The sequence below is a fragment of the Staurois parvus genome, unplaced genomic scaffold (assembly GCF_062004578.1).
Source record: "Staurois parvus isolate SC_StPar_1 unplaced genomic scaffold, SC_StPar_1.0 ptg000014l, whole genome shotgun sequence".
Lineage (NCBI taxonomy): Eukaryota > Metazoa > Chordata > Amphibia > Anura > Ranidae > Staurois > Staurois parvus.
The window spans coordinates 1449996-1469462 of NW_028317810.1; the positions used below are offsets into that span (position 1 = coordinate 1449996).

At 42.7% G+C, this 19467-nt stretch overlaps 1 protein-coding gene across 1 annotated transcript; it reads right to left on the reverse strand.

The window, feature by feature from the left end:
* Positions 1–1237: 1237 nt before the first annotated feature.
* ARPC3 (actin related protein 2/3 complex subunit 3) lies at positions 1238–18354 on the reverse strand. The gene is made up of 7 exons (XM_089676638.1): positions 18209–18354; positions 10549–10648; positions 9212–9288; positions 7272–7340; positions 6017–6143; positions 2703–2797; positions 1238–1589 (listed from the first exon to the last, which is right to left on the reverse strand). The coding sequence occupies exons 1-7, from the start codon at positions 18212–18214 to the stop codon at positions 1527–1529; spliced, it is 537 nt and encodes a 178-aa protein (XP_089532764.1). The 5' UTR covers positions 18215–18354; the 3' UTR covers positions 1238–1526.
* Between the last annotated feature and the right edge of the window lie 1113 nt (positions 18355–19467).

Sequence of the window (19467 nt, forward strand, 5' to 3'; positions counted from 1 at the left end):
AGCTCATCTCATCAATCATTAAAAAGAAGGCTATTGTATCTTTAACCACTTGCCAACCACGTTATAGCCAAATGACGGCTACAGCGCAGTAGGCATCATATGACGTCCTCCCAGAACGCACCCTCCTGGGCGCCCCCAGCGATCCCCATGTCCTATGGACACAGCTGATCACGTGATGTGGTAAACGGCCAAACACAGAGGCCTTATACCACGCGATCAGTTTTGTCCAATGCAACAGCAGATCACTGGGTACATGCAGTTGCCGGTTATCGACTGCACTTTCCACACATTGTCACAGTGTGTGAAAAGTACTGGCGATAACTGGCAATTGTCAGAGAACAGATAGGCACTGATGATCAGTGCCGCCCACTAGTGCCTATCATTGCCTCCCACCAGTGCCTAACAGTGCCACCCACCAGTGCCATTTATCAGTGCTGTCCATCAGTGCCGCCTATCAGTGCCCATCATTGCTGCCTATCAGTGCAGCATCATCAGAGCTGCTTATCAGTGCCACCTCATCCGTGCCCATCAGTGCTGTCTATCCGTGCCACCTCATCAATGCACATCAGTGAAGGAGAAAAATTACCTGTTTGCAAAATGTTATAATAGAAACAAAGAAAAACTTCTCTTTTTTTGCAGTTTTTTGCTCTTTTGTTTTTGTTTACAGTGTAAAAAATAAAACACCCAGCAGCGATTAAATAACACCAAAAAAAAAGCTCTATTTGTGTGAAAAAAATGATAAAAATTTCATATGGGTACAGCGTTGCATGACTGAGCAATTGTCATTCAAAGTGCGACAGCGCTGAAAGATGAAAATTGGCCTGGGCAGGAAGAGGGTATAAGTGCCCGGTAGGCAAGTGGTTAATGTTTTTTTTTTAAACCAAATGTTCATTAAAAGAATGAACATGTTGTAAATAATCGTATCTCTGTATATCAACATATTAAAAACCTAGTTGTTTACAATTTGTAACTATCTACAAACATGGAGCTGAAATTCTGATCCTCCCTCTACCATTCAGTATAGACTTTAGTGTGTCAACTGGTAGTTAGAAATCAAATGATCTAAGATGTATCTGGAGTTGGGCTTTAGATGTCAACTTCACTGACATCAATGGAAGAATCATGATGGAATGGCTCTTATTCCTGTAATTTTTTTTTTTTAACACTCTATAGTATTCACACAGAAGCCTTTATCGCCAGCCATCAGATGGACTATTTCTCAAGAGACCAAACAGTGTCAGGATAACATGTTATTTATTAGCATACAGGAGAAGATGTGTAACGATAATTTCTCCAGCCAGTGGAGTTACAAGCAAAGCACAAACCCACCAAACAAAATTTAATCCAGAAACAATTTATCACTTTTATTAAGCTCCAGCTTAACATGTATTATTCCTCCACACACCATAATTTTTTCTTGGTTTGGTTGTGGTCATTTATATTACAACAGTATAAAAGATCATTTCAAAATGGAACTTTTTAGCTCAGTCTGAACACAGTTACACTGCTCCGCTCCTCACATACGTTTACTGCCCAGGACCAGACAGGGATTTGTTCATGAACTGTTTCTTCACAAAGCACATCCACCACTAAGACAAAGAAAGCAGAACAATCATAAGAATTTCCATACAAAGACATTCAGGACTAGACATGCTGAGCCATGTAGTCAATTACCAATTACATAGCTACATAGTTAGTCTGGCTGAAAAAATACAAACGTCTATCCAGTTCAACCATTAAAATAAAATAAAAAAAGTTATAATCGTATACCCACAGTTAATCCAGAGGAAGACAAAAAAAACCAGCAAAGCAAAATCCAATTAAGGGGAAAAAATTCCTCCCTGATCCCCCGAGAGGTAATCGAATATTCCCTGGATCAACTTTACCTATAAATGTTAGTAACCAGTTATATTCTGTGTATCTAAGAAACAATCCAGGACTTTTTTGAAGCAATCCACTGAGCTGGCCAGAACCAACTCTTGAGGGAGTCTATTCCACATTGTCACAGCTCTCACTGTGAAGAAACCTTTCCGTGTTTGGAGATTACATTTCTTTTCCTCCAGACGTAAAGGGTGCCCCTCTGTGATGACCTCAAGGTGAATAACTCTACACCGAGTTCACTATATGAACCACTGATGTATTTATACATGTTGATCATATCCCCCCTTAATCTCCTCTTCTCAAGAGAGAATCAATTAGAACTGGCATATTACCTGTGTTAACAAACATATATACTATGAACTTATGGTTTAATGTAGAATAAACACTAAAATATACTTCTTCAGGAAATGCAGGTTCACCAAAAACAGAAGTTAAAAAATGCAAAAACGACAGGGTCTTTATTACAGAAGAGACATACAAAGTCCATTCTTCAATAAAATATACTTACCAGCCTATTCGCTATCTTCTTTAGAATGTAAATGGAGCTGTACATGCGCAGCTCAGTTTACATTCCAGCATACTGTCTGTGTGCCGGCATGACTGCAGTCCTGCACATGTACGGGAGTGATGGCATCCAGTGCCGGTCAATCAAATTGGCTGAAGACCGGCACCCAGAAAATGGCAGGCAGAAGATGCCAGCGCCATTAAGGGACTTTATGAGCATCGGAACTGTTGGATCGAAGGTATATATTGTGTTCTAATAAACACCTGCACTGGTATAGAACTACAAAACTACTGCAGAGTAGAACTAGTTGGTTTACCTTGCTGGGCTTGTCTGTCTGAGGGTCAAACACCTTCTCGCACAGCCTCAGTCCTGTCTCCTGCCTCAGCTGCTGCAAATAGGCCCGCATCACCTCTGGAGGAAGAGAGAACAAGAAGACCACATTAAAATGTACAAGCTGGTGTGTATTATAGTGGCATGAAAAATACTTTATTCTCCAATACACTTTTGTGCATGTTTGGATTGGTGTTAAAATAAAAGCAGTATGAATTTCACAAGCCATTGAGCAGACCACCCTAGGATGGACGTATATTTAGCTACCGAACGGATACAGCAAAAATCACAATTACATTGAAAACTGCATGTACACTTCTTTCACACATATATTTTTGTAGTGGAGCCAAATGAAGTACCTAATGCAATTTGCACAGTGAATGTTTGCTGGAGATTCAGCTGTCTATTTTTTAAGCAGTCAGCTATCATTTTCAAAGAATATTCATTCTATCGGTTTTTCATTATACAGAGCATCAGAATACAACATAATTGAAAGATTCCATGCACTCTCACCCACTCACCCTTAGGCCCTTATTAAAGCACACCTGAAAATATGGGATTCTGTTAAATACTCTGTAAAATAGCTTGCTCCATAATTTCCCTTACTCCCCATTACGGGTCATCCTATTTTCCTACCGGGACTTCCTTTTTTTGGTGGATTTTGCATAAACTCGGTATGGTGTATTCTCTGGTGGAGAAGGGGTCTTTCTTACCCTGGGCAACCCTATAAAGCCGCTTCAAGGTGCCCTCTTCAGAATTCTTTTGGTACGCCCAACTTTGGCACTGGATCATATCACTTCTCTGGGACAAAGGCTCACTGACCTCATTGACGGCTTTTGAATACACTTGTCGCTACACCCTCCTAGCATCTAAAGGAATTCCCTTGGTCTACTCCGAAATCATCAGACTGCCCTCTCTGTCCACACATACCTATGTAGCCTGATGATAGGAGGATTTGAAGACGGGAAGCTTTCTCGGCCAGCAGAATACGATTACTTCTAGCAACTATAGCCATGAGCAGTAATTGCATGCTAAAAATCCAACAGGCTTGTTGTACCCAAGCCAATCGATGTATCAACTTGGGTACAATCAGAATCATAGACGGAATCTTGGCCGGAACCTGCCGAATCTTGATTTGTCTATGGCTGGCTTTAAAGTCAAACAAAATTCGCTAATCAGTAAACCACACAATAGAGAGATTTCAATTACAAACAAGACTTTCCCGTGACATTACAATTCAATCAAGATTCCTTCATCAGCTGCCCCAATACACACAGGGAGCACGCTTGAAGGCTGTAAAATACAGATGGACCTATGTCCACCAAACGTTCTCTGCAAATCACATAGGAAATCTTTTATAATAGATTCCTTTGATAATGATATGACTAAAGATTTGGGTATTGTAGATCATTTTATAAATTCCTTACTTATCAAAAGTCTGAAATAAAAACTGCCTGCGCTGCCCCACTGCAGCCAGGTTCTGTGTCATTCAGTTGGAGGATGGTTAGTTACTATAAGCATGACTGTTCTTCGTTCCAACATGCTGAAATATAAGGACCATTATTTATAAATACTGATGCTGCCAGATATTCTCCATTGTGCTATTACTTTACCGTACAATTTGTGTGGCTCACAATTTCACATTTAATTACTGAGAAATGTACAGGCTGCCATTGCGGACGAATATTAAAAAAAAAAAAAAAAAATGCCTGCATCTGTCTTGATGACCTTGTCAGTCACTGAACTGAGGCACAGTGCACACAATTTCAGAATTAGTGAAGTGCACAGTTGTTCCAGGTCAGTGGCTCAAAGTATTAAAGGCACTAAATCACAATGACAGTCAGGGGCAGGCTTGCTGGTAAGTGTGCTGGGAAATTTTTTGTTTGAGATGTGCAAAACCCTTCCATGTGCACCTTACTGTTTTTGTATAACTTGTTCGCTGGATTTAGCATGGGGACACATTGGATGCCTTGCTGAGCATCTAATATGTCCCTGTGCCTTTAAGGGGGAGTGAGCTTCCTCCAGGCAAACCTGCCCTAAATTTATCCAATGCTCCATGTGCTCCAACATGGAGACTCTCAAAAACATAGAGTTAGGACCACAGTATGCATGGGAGCCTTGGCGAGGCACTGTGGCTTCCACATAGATTTGTAAATGGATGCAACGGCAAACACTCTGTTTTATGTGAATTGTTAGACAGGGTCAATTTGGTTTTTTTGAAAGCTAGCTGGTAAGTGTGCTGGAAATTTTCTGTTGTTTGTGATGTGCTAAGCCCTTCCATGTGCACCTTACTGCAAAGGCTAGTTATAAATTGGGGTGGCTGACATTTTTTGACAGCTCAGAAACTATCATTTTCAGAAGGATATATGGTATTTTGGATGGATGGAGCTGGATGACTTGACCCGTAGCTGCCAGCACACCGCTGCGCCCCCAGATGTGTGATGTTACTAACCCATCCGCACTAATACTTTTGGTCTAGTGAGTGTACATCCGTCCCAAGGGTGGATTCCGATTCACGAATTTCTGCACATCTGTTCACCACGAATAACAACACGTGCCAATACAGGCACTCTTTGAGTTGATATCCTTCCACAAAGGACATTATTAATATTCATAAGGTATTGTATGAACTTTTTACAGCTGGGTAGTACTGATGGAGTGAAATACTCAGTTTACACCATTATTGCACTTTTCTTTTATTTACTAACACGTTGATATCATATGCATTTATAATATGTTACATGCGTTTATAGCACTGCACGAATACTTTTAACATTTAAATTTGGGACTGTTGCCAATACCCTAAGTGCTAGCTGCCAAGACTTATATTTACATTATTTAATATTTTAAGTAATTTACTTCCTATAAATCTAAATCCCCACTTACCTTACTAATCTCTCCAGCAAGCTTCCCCCACGGTCTGTGACTGACCTCTTCCCTTCGATAACCCCTGATCTGTGACATCTATGACATCATCATGTACAATGCAGGACCAGCAGTCCTGCATTGTAAATGAGAACGATAAGTGCCCCCCACAACCTGTTGGAGAGTAGTGAAGAGCACTGCAAGTCTGCCAGAGCTAGGAATAAGGTAACCATTATATCTTTTTCCTCTACCTCTGGACTTAATGAGAATTTAACCCTTTCGGGGGGATGGGCACTGCAAGGGTATTTTTTTTTTTTAATCCCAGAGTTCAGTTTTATTACTTGTCAATCAGTTGCAGCAATCTTTATTACAAAGGAATTTCCTTACATTCTACAAGCTCGAATACCAAAAATATCACCAGGAGCACAGTCTTACCATCTTCCTGCTTGTTGGAAGGCTTTATGTACATGGCATTAAGGGGGAACCCTGGTTCTCCAGGGATAGGGAAATTTGTAATTCCCAGGGTGTACATTTCCTTTTCTCCTTGGCCTTTAGAAGTGCACTGTTTCCAAAAGAAAAAAAAAACATATGGCTAGTGAGTTGCAGCCTGTACTCGTTTTCTAAAGGAAACGTCGAATAAATGTCTTAAGATACATGCTAGTTAGTACTTAACCATGATAATGTTTAGCCACTTCCGTCCAGCCCATGTACATAAATGGGCGGATGGGAGCTGTGCAGGAGCGGGTTGCCGTTCATAAACGGCGCCCGCATTTTTAAGCTGTCCGCGTTTCCCAGGGAGGACTCGGCACCGCGATCCGGTGCCTGCTGTGTCCAGAGAACACAGCGGAACACCAATCGCTGTACAAGACCTCTATGCGAGGTCCATATCATGTGATCACTGATTGGCCAATCAGTGATCACATGAATAGTAGTAAGCAAGATGTCACTTCTAAAATCTGTGAATGATCAGAGAGGTCACATGATACAAGGCTATTCACAACAACCATGTGACAAGCTGTGACCAATCACAGCCCACACAGCATTTCTCAATGGCTGCAAGAATGCAGTCAGAGAGGAGAAATTATTGCTTTTACATCCTTTATGGGTGTAAAAGCAATCAGTGTAAAAAAAAAAAAAAATTTCATCACCCCCCCACAGGTGGTACAGTGTCACTATGGTGACAGTGTACTGCTAGGGTGACAGTATGTTAAAAAAACAAAACAAAAAAAAAAAAAACAAATAAGTAAAAAATGTTTTGAAAAATTATAATTTTTGGTTATACACTAATTTGGGTTATTTTTTTTTTACTAAAAAGATAGCTGAATACATTTTGTCCAAGATTTATGAAGAAAGATTATTTATTTGCAAAAGGTTTTAAGAAAAATGCTTTTTTTCAAAATGTTTGGACTTTTTCATTTATATAGCAAAAAAAATAAAAATCCCAGTGGTGAATAAATACCACCAAAATAAAATGTTATCTGTCCCAAAAAAATGCTAAAAAATTCATATGGGTACAGTGTTGCATGACTGCGCAATTGTCCTTCAAAGTGTGATAGCACTGAAAGCTGAAAATTGGCCTGGACAGGAAGGGGGGGTAAGAGTTTCCAGACTTGAAGTGGTTAAAGACGATGACAACATTGAGTACAAAAATACTGCACTAAAATGATTTGTGTTGGTATATATTTCTCACCTTTTGCAACTTTTTTAAGCATTCAGAAATGTACAGAGTTATATATATTAATGTGCGGTCGGCTTCATTCTGCAAAACAATAAAAGTCAGAACATGGATATAGAAGGCATATTAGTGACTGAGATAAACACATGAAATATTTTGTGAACACATTGAACATAGTAATGTACAGCGCTGAGCGAACCATTGGCGCTTTATAAATACTGTATAATAATAATAATAATAATAACATGTCATGTAAAGTGATAGATGTGAATAGATGGGTGAGCACTGGCCAGTATCAGCTTTGGTCTGCAGGCTGGATATGTTGTCTGGCTCAGAAGACAATGCATAGATCTGCCGATTATATAGCACTGGGAAGCCTGACTCTCAAAGTCCCTCCTACATTTATCAAGGACAACATCAATACTGGACAGGAGCAGGAACTAGTGTCCCAGCAGAGCGAAAGTGAAGAGCTAAATCAACTCCCGTTATATGCGATATTGAACCCTCAGGTTTTTTAAGCACTTTCAGCAGTTGATTTAATCAGCTACTGAATATGAAGATTCTTTAGCTTTTAATCCTTGCCCTTGTTCCAGTTTTAGCTGATGCCATGACGTCTGCCTCTGGTATGCTGTTTCAGGGTGGCTCTTTTTACTTGCTGCATCCTATGAAACCACCCCTGCATGCAGGGAGTAGAGTCGATTCCCTATACTGTGTACATCAATAGAAACACACAGCCTGGTAGCCTTAGGTGACAAGGCCCTTTCCTACTCCTTTCTTTTGCAAACTTAGGTTGGTCATACATTATTCAATTTTCTTGTACAATTTTCATTTAGATTTACCAAACCAAATATGAGATCAAGCATAAACATTTCCAATTTGTATGCAATCAGGCAGGCTCTAGCACTATATAGTTGAAGGTAAATCTAAAGGAAAATGAACAAGAAAATTGTATATTGTATGGCCAGTTTTACAGATTAGCTGGAGACTGTACTGTCCACTGTAAACTCTTTCCTGAAAAGACTGGAAGTTCAGGAAAGCAAGACTGGGAAAGCAGGAACCAGTAGCATTAAAGTGTTACTAAACCCACAAAGTACAATTAGTTTCTATATGCAATAAAGCATTCTTTTTGAACTGTTGAACCAAAGGAGTTAATCTTCTGCATTATGTAAACACGCTGTTTGATCCTAACTTCTCTGATCCTCCCCTTCTTTCAATGCCCCCTCTTATCTCCTGATAAGACACATCGTGTGGAGTCACTCCGCACAATCTTAGTTTGGTATGTATTGCTAGAGAGGTTTTTTTCTTGGGAGAGTGCATGTGATCAGCACAGGACCAATCAGCACTGTCCAGACAGAGGTCAGGGGTTCTGCATCCTCCTAGAGCAGAAAGAAAACTCCTACAATCTTTAACAGTGCTCTGCTGGACACTGATAGAAGTCATAAGACTTGATGATGAGAAAAGGTATTTAGCAGTTTATATTTACTAAAATAATTGCACGTCCATGTTCTGTGTACATGTGGGTGACCAGATATAGCAAATGCAGGGTTCTGGGTTTAGTAACACTTTAAAAGGTATAAACTGCAAGTGCTAGGGTAAGAATGTTAAATAGTTTACTGGGGAATGTATATGTATTGTACTCAATGTGGGAAACTAAAAAATGCTGAGGGTTTAATACTACTTTATCCCCAGTGCTCAAGTTTCCAGATCTGCACAACAGCCTTACACCTACGAGTGGATCCCACTGTCTTTTATTCATTAGGAAGGCTACAAAAGGGATTATTGGAAACACAAGAGAGCACCCATATTGAGGAGTAGGTAGAGTCCAAAGGTGGGATTCTGAATAGCCAGCAAGTAAGGTGAACTGACCCTGGTCCACCAAACTCCATAGATAATGAAAAGATAATCCAACACATTTCTGGAAATGGTACGACAAAACTTGCATTTAAATACCTTACCTTAATTTCATAATTTTTGAAGAAAACATTTGCCTTGAAATAATAAATAGCTTCATCAATTATATCAGTGTCTTTGGCTAAAATAAAAAACAGAGTATTATTAAATGACTAAAACAGAATCTTTAATTTAAAAAAAAAAAAAAAAAAACTCATACAAAGTCATGAGATCAAAGCATAAGGATGTGTGCCATTTTCAATGATTGGTATTAAAAACATCTTTTATGATGTAAAATCAAAGTTTGATACATACAAAACATCCACTACCATAGTTCTTAGCTATATGATACAAAACTTGTCTGGTAGATACCAGGACTCAGAGGTACATACACAGAACACTCTACTTAGCTAGCAGGATCCAGAGATATATTATGCAGAACTTTCTATGTAGTTAGCAGGATTCTGAGATATATTATATAGAACTTTCTATGTAGCTAGCAAGAATCAGAGATATGACACGAGAACTTTCTATATAGCTAGCAAGAATCAGAGATATGACACAAGAGAACTTTCTATATAGCTAGCAAGAATCAGACATATGACACAGGAGAACTTTCTATATAGCTAGCAAGAATCAGTGATATGACAGAGAACTTTCTATGTGGCTAGCAAGAATCAGAGATATGACACAGAGAACTTTCTATGTAGCTAGCAAGATTCAGAGATATGACACAGAGAACTTTCTATGTGGCTAGCAAGAATCAGTGATATGACAGAGAACTTTCTATGTGGCTAGCAAGAATCAGAGATATGACACAGAGAACTTTCTATGTAGCTAGCAAGATTCAGTGATATGACAGAGAACTTTCTATGTAGCTAGCAAGATTCAGTGATATGACATAGAGAACTTTCTATGTGGCTAGCAAGAATCAGAGATATGACACAGAGAACTTTCTATGTAGCTAGCAAGAATCAGTGATATGACATAGAGAACTTTCTATGTGGCTAGCAAGAATCGGAGATACAGTACATTATACAAAATTTTCAATGAAACTAAAAGGAATCGGGAGATATATTATACAGGACTTTCTATGTAGTTAGGATTAACACCCTTCTGTAAATTATTATAATATTCATTATTATATACATGATTCAATTCACAATGGAACAACAGTTTTTATTTGCACAGATGATATTATTTTCCACAATAAGAGCCAATAGAAGCCAAACTAACAATCACACGGCTAAAAAAAACAACAGCAAACACATGCATAAAATAGAAGCACAGTCTATCCCACCTATGTGGAAATCATTTATGTATGTAGTAAGCGAGTCGAGACTTGAAACAGTAGTGGAGCAGGAATGTGAAGGAAACCTTTGAAATGCCTTTGAATACTTACTTTCTCTAGGGGCAGGTCCTTTAAACTGGCTTCTAATTGGCAGCAATGCCATGTTTCCTGTTAGCTTGGTGTCAGATTCCATTAATGTGGAATGGTAAGCCTGTAACAGAAATTATATAAACATTTAAGAAGAACCCATCAATTAGTACCCTTTTTTTTAACTTGAATTGTATTTATTTAATGTGAGTACATGCTATGCACGGGTCCAAAAGTCTCCAAAGTGCCCAGTTTTTTCTGGTGCAGTAGTTTACAGCGCAGGGCTTTCGGAACGCGAGAACAATGCCCCCAAAACTGGCCGTGCAGGTTACAATCTTGATGTACAATCTCATTTAGATTTGCCAACAACTATACATGTGAAGACTTTCTTAAACAATCCATTCCATTTACAATAAAGCTGAAGTTTAGATAGGATTTTTTAAAATTGCAAACTGGACCAATGTAGGTATGCATATCTTATAAGGGGATGAGAAACACTGCACTCCACTAGCGCAACAGATGGGGAATGTGAATGGCCTCATCCTTGATGAGTCTCCTAAGCCACGCCCCTGATGCCTTTCTCCCCACCCACTGGGGGGCTTCATCATAGAGGTCATGCATATCTCATACCTGACTGATCTTGTGGAGGCTGTAACTCACTGTAGAAGTGGCTGCTAGTACAGTGACAGCAGCAGTCTGCCAGGTCCAATGCCAAGCAGCTTCCCTTCTGCATAGTAACCACAGGGGGCGCTACTACAGTGCTATCAGATATAGTCCAGGTCCAGTGCCAAGTGGTTGCCCTTCTGCATAGTAACCACTGGGGGTGCTACTACAGTGCTAGCAGATATAGTCCAGGTCCAATGCCAAGCAGCTGCCCTTCTGCATAGTAACCACAGGGGGCGCTACTACAGTGCTATCAGATATAGTCCAGGTCCAGTGCCAAGTGGTTGCCCTTCTGCATAGTAACCACTGGGGGTGCTACTACAGTGCTAGCAGATATAGTCCAGGTCCAATGCCAAGCAGCTGCCCTTCTGCATAGTAACCACTGGGGCCACTACTACAGTGCTAGCAGATATAGTCCAGGTCCAGTGCCAAGTGGTTGCCCTTCTGCATAGTAACCACAATGTGTCGCACTCTCTTCACTGCCGCCATTCAGAGAACATTTACAAAATCTGGTACAGTTCTGTACAGAAACCAATCAGCTTCCAGGTTTTATTGTCAAAGCTTAACTGAACAAGGTGAAGTTAGAAGCTGATTGGCTACCATGCACAGCTGCACCAGATTCGGAGTACACCAGTTTAAGTAAATACCCCTCAAGATGTCCTCTGGTTAGATGAAGTGGAGTGACGCCACAATCTCCACCTAGCTCAATCAAATCAGAAACAAATGCAAAGCTTTTCAGGAATAGCGACAGTTCCAAGTGAATGACCGCCTGTAGCTACTATGCAAAATCGCAGCCATTTGGCAATTGACCCAGAAATATAACTGCTAGCACTGTAGTAGCGGCAACTATAGTGATTTGTGGCTTCCACAAGATTGGTCAGGAATGAAATAGGCATACTAACGTTGGTCTAAACTAGAACAATGTAACTATGCAATACAAATTGTGCCTAAACATCAGCGTTAAATCACCTAGGCACTAGCTCTACATATATAAACGCCCCTGACGTCTTTCTGATGACGAAACACGTTGGATGGAGCTTTGGCGTGTGACGTCACCACGTTCTGGAGGGGCGGCGGCCATATTTTTGGTTTGAAACAATTCATATTCAATGCTGGTTATTTTAATTCTTGATGTACATGGATCTTTTAATAAATTTGTCTAAATGTTAATGAATTACTGCTCCATGAGTTGCTTTTGTTCTTTATTCGATTATCGGATGGGAGTTTCTTCAAGTTTTGGAGATCTTTAAAGAGGAGGAACCATCCTATATTTGGTAGAGAATTTCTATTGAAGATTACCTGCCATACTGATTCCTTATTACACTGCGCATATTGACTGGTATTGAACAGTCTAAATGTCCAGTAAGGGGCTCATTTTTTCGGGTGTATGGTGACGGCTTATGACATCAGAATCTTCTCCAGCAACTTGCTTATTTACTTGAGGACTTTTACGGATTTTTATTTGACATTTATAGGCATTATAATTAGAGCTGCATTTCTTTTGTTCACTAGCTCTACATAGTTGTTTGTAGATTTAAAGGAGATTGTACAGCCAATTTACTGTGAAATATATTTTATTTTGTTTCTTTTTAAAGTATATAGGTTTTACATTTTTATATACTATACCATAGCACTATGGGGTAGTGTCAGGAATGGACTTGCCAGTGGTGGTGGGACTCACCTGCCTTGCGGGCTGCAGTACCAGGGCTGGCCGGCGGGTGCTCTCAGCAACCAGAGGCTCACTCCTGCAATGAGCCATCACCTGAAGCTGATTACAACAGGTGTATTTAAGGAATGGCCAGGAATGTGATCAGGGCCTTGGTGTATGTTTCCCATGGGCCCCTGTACCTGCATCCTGTCTGCTTTCTGCCTGATTCAGATTCTGCTTCGCTCCCTGACTCTGCATGAACTCCGCCTGTCCTGACCTCGGCTATTCCTGACTACTCTTCCGCCTGCTCCTTGTGCCCTGCCTGCCCGTTTGCTACCGACCCGGCCTGCCCGACTACGCTTAGTATTGTTTCTATTGTTATCTGTTGGAGGTTTGGGTTGGTTGGTTTGCACTGTGTTGTTGTTTAGTCTTGCACTGTGTCTATGTTTTGTTTAGTCTTAATAAATTGTCTTATTCACACTATACCTGAAGTCTATGTTTCCCTGTGTCAGTCCACACATTTCTGGTCATACCCGGATCCCTAACAGGTAGTTAAAAAAACTGCACTGAGCACTGGACTGAGCTGTCTGATAAATAATGAGTCACTGCAAGGAGTCACTCAGCCATGTGTAAATTGCAGCTTAAGCTACATAGCCCTGTAAACGCTTCAGTATACACACCCTCAATACTCAAAAGCACCCAAAAAGTGTTGTAAAAGCATTCTTTTACTTTTTTTCATTTTCATCATGTTGCTTTAACACCCTAGTCGCACCGCTGTAATTTAAAATTGCACGATTTGTGTGCAATTTCAGCGTGGTTTCAGGTGCGATTTCCAAAGACTTTATTGCTACTTGTGAAGATTTTCAATTTGCTTGCAATTTGCAGTGCGATTTCCATTATATTCTAAGTATGTGAAATCGCAACAAAGCTGCAGAAAAAGTAATGCAAGAACTACTTTAGAAATAGTGCTGCAGCAAATTGCAAATGTTAAGACACTGACATTCACATTCATTAGATACTCTCTGCAACCTCATCTTTTATATTATACAAAAAATTGTTTATTGCTTTTTATGCCTTAAAATTAAGTGCATTTTTTTTACTGAAATTTTGCATTTCCTAGATCTTTGTGATAATTTTGTGTTACATTAAAAATTTAAACTACCGATATTTTATTCCCTAGGGTCTCTGATTTCAGAAAATATATCCTGTTGAGGGTTTTGTGTCATTTTCAGGCCTTAAATGATTTTTTAAATGTGTCCAAAAAACACAGAACCAGCTCTGGCAGTGAAATGGATAAAGGATAAGCCCGACACTCCCCTTTCTTGACGAGCAGCCAATTGGTGCTCATTACACTGCAAGGTCTCTCTCCCCCTGCTAGTCCCTGGGTGCGGTGCTGGAGACAGGCAGGGAGGGGAGGAGGAGATAAACGGCGCAGTGTTAAAAATATTAAATGTTTAAGTCGCCATAAAGCCTCTTTTGTTTTTAAAAACTCCAGACCTTACTTGACCACTTGCCGACCGCAGATAGCTGAATGACGGCTTGATGGCAGCCGGCCAGTTCTGGGAGGGCATCATATGACCTCCTCCCAGAAGGCGCGCACCCGGCGATCTCCTACGGACACAGCTGATCACGTGATGTGGTAAAAGGCCAATCACAGCGGCCTTTTACCACGTGATCAGCCGTGTCCAATGACACAGCAGATCACCGGTAAATGCAGTTGCCGGTTATCGGCTGCACTTTCCTCACGTTGTCACAGGGTGAGGAAAGTGCTGCTGATAACCGGCAATTGTCAGAAGATGGATCAGCACCGATGATCAGTGCACTGATCACCAGTGCCCAGCAGTGCCACCCAGCAGTGCCACCAGTCAGTGCCCAGCAGTGCCGCCAGTCAGTGCCCAGCAGTGCCAGCTCATCAGTGCCGCCTATCAGTGCCCATCATTGTTGCATATAAGTGCCAACTCATCAGTGTTGCCTATCAGTGCCCATTCTGATTACACAGGTGGCCCTGATGTTTTCATCTAATTATGAGACTAATTGGTTTGACCACATCTTGTGTAGGAGTTTCATAGCAAAGGGGGTGAATACTTATGCACACACAAGATTCCGTTTTTTTTTTCTCCTAATAATTGTCTGTGTCCCAATCTTAATAAAATGTAAAATGTACACAAAGTCATAGGCATGTTGTGTACATCACGCGGTATCAATCGTATACTGACAAATTCTGAGACTTGTATGTGATACCTGGTCTAATGGCTTTCTGCTGGAATTGTCTGGAGGACGAAACAGATTAGTATCGGAGATCACGCTTGCTGAGAAAAGAGTGGATACTATATTTGAAGAAGACGAAGCAGAAGGCTGAGACACTGAGACTCATTTCCTGCCTGACACATCAGGTTCCTTTTTCTGCCAGCTCTGTGACCACTAAAGCCGACCATACATACACTGAATTTCTGATGACTCCTGCTGCATCGGCTGAAATTTGCACCATGAGTGGACCTGTTGCCACCACCTGACTCCACAAAAGTCGATTTTTCAATTGACTTGTGAAAGGAGCTGGAAGGAAAACTATTAGCCAAACAGCACCTGCAGCCAATCAGATGCAGCCGCTGTTCAAGTACACCGACAGCTGCAGGTTCTGGCTACAATACTGCAGATCTCTCCATCCATGCCTGGCATGCCAGGGATACAACTGTATTGAAACTGTTAAATCGATGGGGGTTAGCTCCGCTTTAACCAGTTCCCGGCTGCGCTATATCCAAAAGATGGCTACAGTGTGGTTGGCTAGTTCTGGGAGGGTGTCCATGGCCCCCTGGGACGCACACTGTACGCAATCTGTGATCTCTGTGTCCTTTGGACACAGCTGCTGGTGTGTCCACATAAAAGGCCAATCAGAGCCACCCTTTACCATGTGATCAGCTGTGTCCAATCACAGCTGATCACAATGTAAATAGAAAATGCAGTTTAATGGCAATCCTCTCCTCACGCTGACAGGAGAGCCAGTAAGCGGCATTTCTCAAGGAGTCGTCTACACTGATCTTCAGGGCCCTGATGATCAATGTAGCCCCATCAGTGCAGCCAATAGTGCCCATTAGTGCTGGCTGTTTGCGCCCATCAATGTACATCAGTGCTGCCTAACAGTGCCCATTATCGCAGCCTCGTCAGTGAAGAAGAAAAATCACTTATTTACAAAACTTTATAACAGAAACTAAAAAAAACTTCCCCCCCCCCAAATTTTTGGTCTTTTTCATTTGTTAAGCAAAAAATAAAAACCCCAGTGGTAATTAAATACCGCCAAAAGAAAGCTCTGTTCCATACAAATTCTAAAAGTTTCATATGGGTACAGTGTTGCATGACCGCGCAATTGTCATTCAAAGTGCGACAGCGCTGAAAGCTGAAAATTGGCCTGGGCAGGAAGGGGGTAAAAGTGCCGGTAGGCAAGTGGTTACACAGCATGTTGCATTCAGCAGGCAGTGCTTCTGCCAAACATGACAAATGCAGTTCTATGGGGCCGTGCCAGAGACACACCACGACCATATCACCTCACTGCATGTCCAACACCTCTGAAAAGCAATCTGGATTGCATTTCAAAGGAGCTGTAAATGAGCCCAAGGAGGCTTCCTGTGTGTGTCTCTATAGAATGGCTCCCTCTGTAGGCAGACACAGCATGATGTGGCCTGAATGCTGCTTAATCTCTATGGCTAGTGATGGGAGTGCATATCTTCTGCAGACACATTCCTGCTGCTGCTGGAGACTTCCCATCCAACACCTTGTCGCCCATCTGACCTGACACCTCGCGCCGTCCGACACCTTGCTGCCCATCCAACACCTTGTCGCCCATCTGACCTGACACCTTGCGCCATCTGACACCTTGTCGCCCATCTGACCTGACACCTCGCGCCGTCCAACACCTTACTGCCCATCCGATACCTTGTCACCCATTTGACCTAACACCTTGCACCATCCAACACCTTGCCACCCATCTGACACCTAGCCACCAGGCTGACACCTTGTCCCCCATCTGACACCTTGTGCCATCCGACACCTTGTCTCCCATCTGACCTGACACCTTGTGTCATCCGACACCTTGTGCCATCCGACACCTTGTCACCCATCTGACCTGACACCTTGTGCCATCCGACACCTTGTCACCCATCTGACCTGACACCTTGCCACCCATCCGACACCTAGCCGCCGATCTGACACCTTGCGCCATCCAACATCTTGTCGCCCATCCGACCTAACACCTTGCACCATCCGGCACCTTGTAGCCCATCTGACCTAACAGCTTGCACCTTACCGTCCATCTGATGCCTAGCCACCAGGCTGACACCTTGTCCCCCATCTGATACCTTGCCGCCAAGCTGACACCTTGTCCCCCATCCGACACCTTGCCGCCAAGCTGACACCTTGCCCCCCCATCCGACACCTTGCCGCCAAGCTGACACCTTGCCCCCCCATCCAACACCTTTCCGCCAAGCTGACACCTTGTCCCCCATCCGACACCTTGTCCCCCATCCGACACCTTGCCGCCAAGCTGACACCTTGCCCCCCCCCATCCAACACCTTTCCGCCAAGCTGACACCTTGTCGCCCAGCTGACACCTCGTCCCGCATCCGACACCTTGCCGCCAAGCTGACACCTTGTCCCCCATCCGACACCTTGTCCCCCATCCGACACCTTGTCCCCCATCCGACACCTTGCCGCCAAGCTGACACCTTGTCCCCCATCCGACACCTTGTCCCCCATCCGACACCTTGTCCCCCATCCGACACCTTGCCGCCCATCCGACACCTTGCCGCCAAGCTGACACCTTGTCCCCCATCCGACACCTTGTCCCCCATCCGACACCTTGCCGCCCATCCGACACCTTGCCACCAAGCTGACACCTTGTCCCCCATCCGACACCTAACCGCCAAGCTGACACCTTGTCCCCCATCCGACACCTAACTGCCAAGCTGACACCTTGTCCCCCATCCGACACCTTGCCGCCCATCTGACCTGACAGATTGCGCCATCCGGCACCTAGCCCCCCACCTGGCACCAGCCTGGGGCTGCTCTGTAAGCAGATCCTGAGAGATGACCTATTGGGCAGAGAATCCATTACATGCGCTTCTATCACAGCTATGACATTAGAGATCACGTCATGTCATATACATGTATAGGGTGTGACACATGAAGGGGAATGCAGGGTGTCAGTGGGGGGTACACGGAGCAGATCATACACAATCCGATCAGTAATAGCGATTGGATCTTCCCTGGGCCTCGCACTTCCTGGCTGGATGATACGTCCCCGCCAGTACTGTGCTCCCTGCAGCCGCCACCGACATAGGAGAGGTGGCCACCAATGACTGCTCCCCCCTCCCGATCACTTACCGGCATGATGACGGTGTACGGAGAGGAGAGGCTCCAGGTAGGCGATGCTGTGCAGACACTTCCGCTGTCCCACCCTGAGCCTCAGAAGCAGGAAGTGACCGGACACGTGACAATACCGCCGGCAACCACTAGAGGCAGCGACCGCTGACATGTAGAAGGGACCAGAAGGATTCTGTCCTGTGTCCACTGGGTGGCGCATAGATACACACTGCAGTTCGTACAGCCCTGTGAGGAAGCAGGCAGAACAAGGAGTTCCCTCAGCCCTGTGTGCTCTTCCTGATTTGTGAAGTGTGTTAGTACATACTGTATATCAGGGCTGCCCAACCTTTGAAGAGCGAGGGCCACTTAACCACTTAGATTTACCCCCCCCCCTTCCTGACGAGCCCATTTTTTGCAATCCGGCGCTGCGTTACTTTAACTGACAATTGCGCAGTCATGCAACTCTGTATGTCAATGAAAACTATATCATTTTTCCCCCACAAATAGAGCTTTCTTTCAGTGGTATTTGGTCATGTCTGTAAACAAAAATATTTAAAAAAATATAAAAATGAAAAAAAAATAAAAATTTCTTCATAAATTTAGGCCAAAATGTATTCTGCTTCATGTCTTTGCTGTAAAAAATATCCCAGTAAGTGTATATTAATTGTTTATGTGAACGTTATAGTGTCTACAAATGGTGGTATTTATACTGAAATTATTTTTTTTATACTAGTGATGTCGGCGATCAGCAACTTATAGTGGGACTGCGGCGAGCATTCTGACACTGGGGGGGAACTGGCTTGGTGTCACTGACATCCCCAGTGACACCAATAGAGTGATCAGTGCTAATAAAAAGCACTGACACTGTACTAATGACATTGAGCAGGAAGGGGTTAACATGAGGGGCGATCAAAGGGTTGACTGTGTGTTAGGCTGGCCATACATGAGTTGATTTTCCAACAATTTTTCGTTCAAAAATCGGATCTAAGAATGATTGGCATGCTGGAAAATTCGTGAAAAACGACCGAATTTCGAAATAATTGGTGGCACCATCGGATTACAGAACATTGTTTTCAATTTTCAATCAAAAAATTGTTCGGAGTTCAACCCATGTATGGCCTGCTTTAGGGAGTGATTAGACTGTGTGCTGTGTTGTGTTTTACTAGGGAGACATACTGCTTTGTATCTCTCAGCTGTGCAGAGAAATAGAAAGCAGCATGTCCCTGCTGACAGGAGATGGACCTGTGTTGTTTACATACAGATCTCTCCCCTTTCAGCTT

Coding starts and splice junctions, on each gene's coding strand:
- ARPC3 (XM_089676638.1), bottom strand. Junction 9,289..10,548: donor AGGACCTGCCCCTAGAGAAA/GTAAGTATTCAA, acceptor TTTTTATTTTAG/CCAAAGACACTGATATAATT. Junction 1,590..2,702: donor AGACAGACAAGCCCAGCAAG/GTAAACCAACTA, acceptor TCTTTGTCTTAG/TGGTGGATGTGCTTTGTGAA.